The sequence below is a fragment of the Musca vetustissima genome, unplaced genomic scaffold (genome assembly GCF_032173495.1).
Source record: "Musca vetustissima isolate MV318-11 ecotype Yass unplaced genomic scaffold, APGP_CSIRO_Mvet_v1 utg14086, whole genome shotgun sequence".
Taxonomy (NCBI): Eukaryota; Metazoa; Arthropoda; class Insecta; order Diptera; family Muscidae; genus Musca; species Musca vetustissima.
Genome location: NW_026887531.1, coordinates 723600 through 733803, shown reverse-complemented (window position 1 = coordinate 733803; position 10204 = coordinate 723600). Strand labels below are relative to the sequence as shown.

Here is a 10204-nt window from a genome sequence, read left to right as displayed (position 1 = left end):
CAACCAACCAACCAATCAACCGCAACACGGCACAATAGCAGGTTGTTTTGGGGGGGAGAGAGAATGTCGACATTCGTATATTTAATTGCGTCACATGTAAATGGAAACATTTGGGGCTATAGTTCTGCACCCTACATCCAGTCCACATATCGAGTCACCGAAGGGTGCTATTATTTTGAATTCTGGGAACTGGGAACAATGTTGGTTATGGTACGGAAATTAGTACTAGAAGCGAAAACATCATCAAATTCGTCCGGCCGAAATTTGTATACCCTCCACCATGAGGAAAGTATATAAAGTACGTAAAATCAGACAAAACGGGCTAGTACCTATTGAAAGTATTCTATACCTAGCTTTGAAAATTCGGCTATGACCTTCTAGATATCCTAAAAGAAGCGGCCTATGTCAAAACATTGACATAGAAATATTCTGCCAAGAGATATTTTGTCCTTAAAGGCTCAAATGCCTGATTGTAGTCATATCTTTTGGATGCCTAATAATAGCCATATCGATATACATAAAATAGACAGCATCTTCAAATAGCGCCTAGGTCAAATCATGGCCTCTACTGCAATTTCTCTGCGACCAATACCTGCTTATTGACACCCTCTTCAAATGAAGGCTATGTCAAATAATTGACCTTACTTTTCGAATTTTTCTGCGAACAATGACATCGAAATTCCTATATGGAATATATCTATCCACATATTATTTAGCTTCACAAAAATTTATTTTCTGGATAGTAGGGTATTCGAATATCAAAATACGCATTTCACATTTGAATTTCCAACACTTGGCATTCCAGCCAACCAAATAAACAAGTCCTCGGCCAACCAGTCATAAGCATTTGTCTAACTTCAAATACAGTGGTCCAATGCCAGGATGTGCGTATGGTAGCATATTGAGCAAGTGCATCCTTAAACAATGCGAGGCATGCCACACAATGTTTAGTGGTAGGGCTATTGTTTCGTTTGTTTTTTTTTTCATTTATACTATCTCTTTAACAGATTAACAAGCATCCTGCTGCTACTTACCTTTGTGTTGGGCACATATGTGTTTGATTGTAGTGGTGGTGTTGTTGTTGGTGTTTTTTTTCTGCCATTGCGTGCGTGTGTGCTTTTGCATCCTTAGAAAGTTTTGTGTCATTCGTTGCTTGTACGCACCCCAGTCAGCAAGGACGATTGCCACGCGCATAAACAACGTCGTCGTCGTTGTTGTCATCATCCTCGTCGTCGTTGTTGTCGTTGTCAATTTGCAGGATACAAAATTAGCATCCATTCGCCACACGGGAGAGTAAGAAACGAAACAGTGCGTGAGAGTGTATCGGTGTTGTTCGTTCGCCATCAATGTTTGTGAGTGTGTCTTTGTGTGTGTGTGCTCGTTGCTCGACTCGGGTTATTGTTGTTGTTGCAGCTACTATTTTTTTGCTTCTTGATTTGCTGGTTAAAACAAAGGATTTGCATACGACGATTTTCTAACGTTTTCTGTTTAGAATGTTTTAATCTATCTTCGGGCGAGGATGTTTGTAACGGAAATTCGAAATAACAGCAACAACGGTGGTTAACTGTAAAAAATAAAACACAGAAAGAGATAATTAAATAAAAAATAATAATTTGTGAAAATATATCAACTATGATATATGTAAAAATAAATTAAAAGTATATTATAATAATGATTGTAAAAAAATGAAAATAATAAGTAAAAATATCGCGATAATCGAATAAATGTAAATAATGTGAAGCAAGTGTTTTTAAAGCGATTAATACAAAAGTAATTAATTACAACACAATATAACTAAATTACAATGGTGGTCAAGATATAACATTGAAATTAAACATAATGTCAACGTATTCAATTGCACAAGGATACCTTCAATGGTTAAAAGTTGTTTAGATGGACTTTTGGAATTTAGAATTAAACATTGCAGGAATTTTATAAAGGAAATATCAGTGAGGAAATTTTTTTATAGAAATAAATTTAAATAATTGATTTTTTATTATATTTTCATAAATCAAATAATTAATACACGGATTATTCGATAGTATCACTTCTTATGGAGTAAATAAAATATTTACTTGTTAATTAATAAGTAAAAAAAAAAATAATGCTTAATTATTCCAAAAAAAAAGAATCCTGGATTAGGAAGATGTATTTGTTTCCTATTTATTTGAAGACCTATAAATAAAAATAAAAAAATTATATAAATATGCAATCCTACAAACAAAATCATGACCTATGATTTTTTTAAGTACAAAATTATGAAATTCTATAAAATTCAAATAAAAATCCTTAAAGAGAAAAATTTAGATTTTTTTAATTTGAAACAATTTTTTCTATAGGAAATAATATACAGTTTGAATATTAAATTTATTTTATAGACAAGTGGATAGGAGTTGGGATTTTCTGTACAAGTAATAATAAATTAATTAATTAATATTTATTTATTTTTTGAGCCAAATTTAAATATGAATGAATTTTTTGTATACAAAAATTAATTAGATTTTGAGAATTGCGTTTTCAAAATAACAATTCCTTAATTCTTAAAAACCAACTCAAATGTTAAAAGTATTTAAAAAATATTAAAATTTGGATTTGAAATAAATTATTTTATTATTATTTGTTTTGGATAAATTTTACTATATAATATAGGACCAGCTGATATATTGTTTGTCAAAATACTCGTTTTGACCAAGACCAATATATTAGGTCATCCTGTAAGGTCAGTTGCTATATACATTTTTTGTCAAAATATTTAATTTCGAATAAAAAATAAAAATTTAATTTCGAATTACTAATTAGTTAACAAAAAATCAATGCTAAATGCAACTTTTGTCGTTCGAGTTGAAAAAATTTATAGTGGAATTTTAATGCGATTTTAGTGGAATATTTTATTTTTTAAGGTAGAGGTAATTTTGTACGATGTATATTGTAATTCTGTTCATTAATGGGCCGATCGCCTTGAATTACATGTGAAATAAACGAAATGAAAATGGAATAAACAAAAGCTTCTAGAGAACATTTTCGTCTAAACAATAACGTTTGACAAAAATCGTAGATGTAGGGTTGTATTTTTGTAGGCATTCGCCTTCTGGATGTCCTGATATTTGGGCCATGGTTTTGACAAAGACATCGATATAATCATGGCCTATTAATAAGTTCTACCGGGAGTCGTATTTTTTGCGAAATACTAATAACAAAACCCAAAAATATATTTAAAAATATATATTTTAGTTCCAATAAAAATATTTTTTGTTTATTTAAATTTGATAAATTTTGATATTCAATGACGACTGTCCTTAACGATTAACCTTATAAGTAATACCTATTAACCTTGGATACCTATTTAAAAAATATCCTCAAATATATAAAACATTTATAAAATGTTTCGAAAAAAAAATTATTAATCAAATCAGTGATGTGTTTAATTTTTGTGAAAAATAATTTAAAAAATTGCAAAAACCACCTCAACAACAACCACTTTTGACAGAAAATATACATGCAGTGTAGCATATTTCCTAAGACGGTCCGAAATAAATGTTTAGATCATAATGGGTCTTTAAACCAGTCAATATTATTAATTTTAAAAAAATTAAAAATCCCATTTTTAACTTTTTCAAAATTACTATACCAAATTCTAAGGTAACCTAAGAAATGAAATTATGAAATTTTATTCGGAATATTATTTAAGCTTGAATATATCATATATGTCTGCTGTCAAATCGAATGAGGAATATTTTTGTAAAACATAATCTTCTTCTGCTTCGAGTCCTTGTACATCTTATTCGTCCTTATTTTTTTTGAACTAAATACATGAAGAATTTATATTTAATAAAAAAAGTCGGTGTATATTGCTCGATGTGAGGAAATATCGGTTTATAATGACATCTATACTATTGACATCAAAACGATTGATCGAGAGTAGTACAAAATAATTTTATTAAAGAAAATATACCAGGCACGACATATTGAGAATTAATAAATATTGGGTATTTTTGGTAATATAGCCATGTGTAACAAATTTTAAGGGTCCTGACTTGAACATAATCTCAGCTGTATGCACTAAGTTTATATTTTACTATTCAAATCATTGATTTGTTATTATAGATGTCATTATACATTGATATTGCCTCACATACTGCAAAAATATACCGGATTTCTTCAATAATGTCATTCGAAGTCGAATCGTTCTTTAGGTAAATTCCCAACTTCCAACTCTCTCTTTTTAATTCAAATATTTATTTAAATATGAAGTTGATTTTCCGAACGTAGAATAATAAAAATCAGTATTGGATACCAGTGGGTGCTCCCAGGTTAAAAACATTGGTTTTCTGAATACGAAATGGGGAAATATATACTAAAATGTACCTTCAATTAAAAGTGTTTACCTATTATAATTGTTAATGTTTATAGTAAAGTACAGAACATAATTTATATGACTATATTCTGTTTCTATTATTGTTTCCATGTGAAAATATTATTTATAACTGCCTTAGGGAATAATCTTGTTAGAGAAACCGTAGGCATAGTATAAATATACCTGCAATATGCTAATTCCGTCTTTCCATTCTGACAAAAAAAAAACCTTCAAACTACCATGTTATGTTTCTATTGTGTTTATACGCTCAGTGGTAGGGTGGTATATACACGTTGGTACGGTGAAAATGTGCCTCCTCAAAATATTAATGACCAAATCCGTTCAGACAATTGGGAGTCGATTTACACATGTCCATCCGTCCGTCCGTCCCTCCTTCTGTCTGCCTGACGGCTGGTGCGTACTATAGCTCTCGAAGGTAGCAATCGATCTCATCAAAATATTGCACATCTTAATATTTCTACCAAACTTAGTTCAAGCTGGAAGATGGGTAATATCGGTTCACTCCTTCTGGTACTTCCCACACAAAATAATCAAATTTGTGCAAAAAATTAATTCTATATCATGCAAACGGACTATCCAATTTCAAAAATACTTTGTCTTTAAAAATTAAAATTTTGTTAGTATTATAAATTGTAATAAAATGCCTATACAGCGATATACGGAAAAACATTTTGTTGCAAGTATTTTTCAATCAAAACATTTATACCGAAAAAATGATTTTTTAGTGGCATTACAAATATTTGCATATATATTTTGTGGGAACTTAAACAAAACGATGCAGAATTTCCATGAAACATTTTTTTAAAAACATGATATTTAAATTTAATATTAAATTAAGTAAATCTAATGTATAATAAATTAATATTACGATTATTGAAATGTTAATACAGTAAAAACTCGCTAATCCGGATAATTGATTGCAGACATTTTTTTAATTAATTGGTTTAAATTTATATTAATTTGATAATTTAATTATTTTTAATAAAAATTTAATTTCAAAAATATGAACTTTGAAGATAATAGGTACCATTTTCAATTAAATTTGCAACGATTTTTTTCTTAAATCTAATGTTTTTGATAATAAATTAATATTAAATGCAGTCCGGATTACGATTATTGAAATGTTAATAGATATTTTCTGGAATTTCATAACTCCTATTTTATTAGTAAAAATTACAAACTATAAATAAATATGAATAAAGACTTTACAAATTATAAGTGCCTCTAATTCCGCATAATATTTATTTGCTGATCAATTCATGATACGAGTGTTAATCATATGACCACCACTGTAATTTGTTTACATTTTAAAGAATTATAATAAAAAGTGTATTTTTTCCACTCAAATGTTGTGCCCTGCAGACGTATGAGTAATAATAATAGTAATATACTTTTGTAGTTATGAATAGACAACAACACAAACTACTAATGATCGTTCAATGCGAGAAAGAGTTCAGCTGCAACAACAACAACAAATTGATACAAATCAGTAACAAAAAAAGCCAAATGAAATATTCAAAGCAACTCAGCAAATGAATCAAGTCTTAGATAATGGAACGGAATATTGATGGATAGATTGAAGTATACACGAGCAGTAGTAGTACATAAGATTATTGTATATTGTAATCATTATTTTGTATATATGTACTCGTACTTGTGTACGGAGCGCGGACAACAATATGCTGAAACCTAAGACCAAATACCGCCCAATAAGAAAAGCAGCAACGCCAACAACAACAACAACGACTTTAATGGCATAACAAACTTGGAGGAGAGTAAACGAACCACGTCCACAGCCAACTAACAAACAGTTAACAAAGACCAATCAAGCCCAAAACGTCCGAACGAACGGCTTACAACATCGCATTCTATACTTAATTTGGTTTGGTTTTCTGGTATTTGTTGTTGTTCCAAATTGTTGCTCTTAATATAAAGGTTTTTTGTTGTCTTCAAAGAGGGAAAAGATCTCTTCGCCATTCACAAAATAATTATTTATAATTAAACATCATCAGTGAAATTAAAAAAAAACACACACACACACCAAACACATTTAACCTCAAACATTCGCGAAATATGTGAAAATAAATCTGAGAAATAACTTCGTAAGATAGTGAAAAACAAATATTTGCAAAAAACCGCAAAAAAAATAAAGAAATAAATTTATAAAAAAAACCCAAAGTGTAGCCAAGGGGGAGTAGTGACGAAAACCCCCCAAAAAAACGAAAGAAAAAAACCAAAAACAAAACGTTGCTTAAATGTTGAAATACCCAATGGTCGTCGTCGAATTTTGTTCCACTGAGCCGTTGTTACCGCAAAAATGTTTACGGCCATTTTTAAAATCACCAGAATTTTTATTGAGCAATGTCAGAGTGTTTGTGTCTTTAAAGTACAGCGAGCAAATTTAACAAATTCCCAGCTGGACCAGAGTCAGCGGCAACATCAGCAGCACCGACAGCAGGCACAGCAGCAGCAGCAGCAACGTCGTCAACGTCGCCAACAGCATCAATTAAGGCAATTACAACAATTTTACAAAAGAATTAGCAATGTTTTTATTGTTCGGATTAAAAGCACGGCCACATTTACAACAACAGCAACAACAACAACAAACCGGAGAACGACAAGAAAAACGACAACAACAACAGCAGCATCAGGGCAAACAGCAGTCCAAGCACCCGAAAAAACAATCACATATCATCAAGTCATCAACGAATCGAACAAAAACTCCAATTCACAATGCAACGACAACCACAACAGCAACAACAGCGACAACAAAATCACCAACAACAACAATTCCTGCAACACCTACATCATCATTGAAAACCACACAGATAACAACAGCAAAGCTGTTAAGCCAACAACAGCAACATCAGTGCCATCCAGAGCAACATCATCGTCATCATCAGACATTTGCATGTGCCACAACAACAACTACAAATACCACTATTCGTGGGCATGGAGGTGCAGCATCGGCAGCACCATCATTGTCATCAATACAAGACCAAGCTGCATCAACTTCATCCACAGTCACATCCACCACATCAGTGTCCTCATCACCGTCCTCAACATCGCCATCATCAGCAGCAGCAGCAGCAGTACCATCGCCACCAACAACAACGGGAAATTTAACTGTAACGCCTTGTTGCCTACACCTGCATTTGCATTTAATTATTGTGATTATCTTGGCCTGCTGTACAAGAAGGTAAGTACCTTGGTTGTATTTTTTTGCCAGAATGGCACTAAGCCACTCCAAAAATAACAACAACATCCATGAGTCCACAGAGTTTGGTAACAAAAATTCATCATAGCCGTAGTCGTCCTCGTCTCGTGGAAATGCTCGGAGCTTAGGTTGTCAACAACGACCTCCTCGTTGTCAACATATTGTAATTTGTTGTATTTGTACTTGTACTTGTTGTTGTTGGTGTAAGGTGTTCCACCATAGACAATCATTCTGTCTGACTGAGACAGACAGACAGTCGAATGGATGGATATGTTAACCAGACATGACTATGCCTGTAAATACACAGGACCAATTAATCAATCACACACAAATTTGCAAATACCCTATAGAGGGTAATTTACATTTTTTGGTAGGGTCAATAGCTTGTAACGTCATTCTTTTATATGGGATTGACCAATGAAGATTATTATGAAGTATGTCAATCTAATTAATAAATTTTTCTTCAATTGAACATTAGGTTTTTTTTGAGAGAGATTCGATGTGGAGAATTTTGTAATTTACCTACAAATTTTATATTTTAGGTTATAGAAAAAGAAATCCATTACTTTTATATAAACTATAGGACTTTATTTAACATGTTTCGGAATGTCCGATTTGGACCAAATAAGCACTGTTTTGTTGTATGATTTGTTGCCATTTTAAAGGTAACTTAATAAGATGATAATTGCTTGGTGTCAAGTCCGGATTCTATGGTGGATGCATTAAAACTTCCCAACCAAGCTCCCGTAATTTCTCCGATTTTATCGACTTTTTCGACAACCGGAATCTACGAAACCAAAATTGAACATAATTGGCTGTTACAGTATCCGAACCATAAACACCATTCACAATTTTAGCCGCTTGGCTTGCATTTTCACCTTTGTCAAAGAAAAACTGTAAAAGAGAAAATTTCCGACAGATATACGAGTATACCCTCACTCTATGGTTTGCGGAGAAGGTCGTCGGAGTTACACACATGTTTTATTGTTCGTTTTATATATGGTATATGATTTTATCACAGATGTTTCAGATCTAATGTTGATCAAATCGGTTATTCATATAAAAATTACAAATTGACCCTTTTGGTGGGAGGTACCAGAAGGAGTCCACCAATGGCCCCATCTTCAAACTTTATCTAGGATTGGTAATGATAATAGGTTGGGCAAAGTTTGATTCAAATCGAACTTTCTATTCGCTTGGAATTGAATTTATAATATTGAAAATGTTAAGGAGTGGGCAAATATGTTCCTTCTTCAAACTTGATCTAGGCTACGTAAAGATAATAGGATGTACACAGTCTTTTTCAAATCGGACATTCCTTTCGTCTAATATTTAAATTATAAATTTTGACCATTTTTGCGGGAGGTACCAGAAGGAGCGGACCAATTGGTCTCATTTTCGGACTTGATATTGGCTTGTAAGATATAATAGGTTTTACAAAGTTTGGTTCAAATCGGATATTCCATTCGACTGATGTATAAACTTTGAAAATGTTGACCATTTGTGGATGAAGTTCCAGAAGGGTCCCTTCTTCGGACTTGGCCTTGGCTTGGTAAAGATAATTGGTTGTACAGTTTTGACCATTTTGTGGGGGATGTACCAGGAGAAATTTACCAATATTCATCTTCGAACTTGAAGTAAGTTTGGAAGAAATAATAAGTTGTGCACAGTTATCGTGCGCACCAGCCGACTCCAAATTTTCTGAAACGGATTTGGTACTATGAAACATGGGTTCGAAAACAAATATTTCGATGAGACACATTTTCACCGTATCACCCTCAATACCCATAAGGCTGAGGGTATAAAAATTCCACTATTTTCAACTAAAAGATTTGTAAAAAAGTCATAACATGTATTGTGCTGACAGTTTAAAAACGGGACCAAAAACTTAAAGTATTTTACCAGAAAATCGACTGGTATTTTTCCAAAATATTTAAAAATTAATAATTCCAATGTTTATTCTGTTAGTCTCTTATACATATTTTATACCAGGCGTCTTTTAAAATATCATAAATAAAACTCAATATAATCAAGCCGAACTACATTCCATTCCACTCCCAGAATGCTCCAAATAATCGAAGCTTATTTTGCTATTGATCCTTAAAAATAATAAAAAAAATAGTAGAATAAGATATCAATTGGTTTCGATGGTGGACCTCAGTTGGACCTTAAAAAAAAATCTTTTTTAAATCCACCCTATTTTTTAAATTTTTGCTCTGGGCATACAATGAGTAAATTTGTTAGCAAATAATTGGAAAACCCCTACAATAATATATTTTGAAAATATATGAAAATATATTGAATGTATTTTAAAAATTTGCATACTTTCATTGCTTTTTTGGGCCTTCAAAAAATATTTAATAAATAATAAAAACGTCGTTATGTTCAGACCCAACATTTAATACACTCTAACATGTGTTGTCCATTCTTAGAGACATAAATTATCTGCTAGTAAGAAGGTTGTTTGTGTTCTGAAAAAAATCGGGGAAAAAAAACTTAAAAATGACGAAAATTAGGCGGTACCGTTATATGGGCACCATGACAATATCAAAGAATTTATGTTTTCACCCTCCAAAACTGGAATCAAATTGTAGAGATTCCACTTTTTGCCA

General features: G+C 31.9%; 1 protein-coding gene across 1 annotated transcript in view; it reads left to right on the top strand.

The window, feature by feature from the left end:
- Nucleotides 1-6692: 6692 nt before the first annotated feature.
- LOC133335118 (protein Wnt-10b) overlaps nucleotides 6693-10204 on the top strand; it is a 63963-nt gene continuing 60451 nt past the window's right edge. The window contains exons 1-3 of the mRNA XM_061543423.1: nucleotides 6693-6920; nucleotides 6967-7128; nucleotides 7204-7574. Coding sequence (XP_061399407.1) covers nucleotides 6693-6920; nucleotides 6967-7128; nucleotides 7204-7574 — 761 coding nt within the window. The remainder of the gene's footprint in view (nucleotides 6921-6966; nucleotides 7129-7203; nucleotides 7575-10204) is intronic.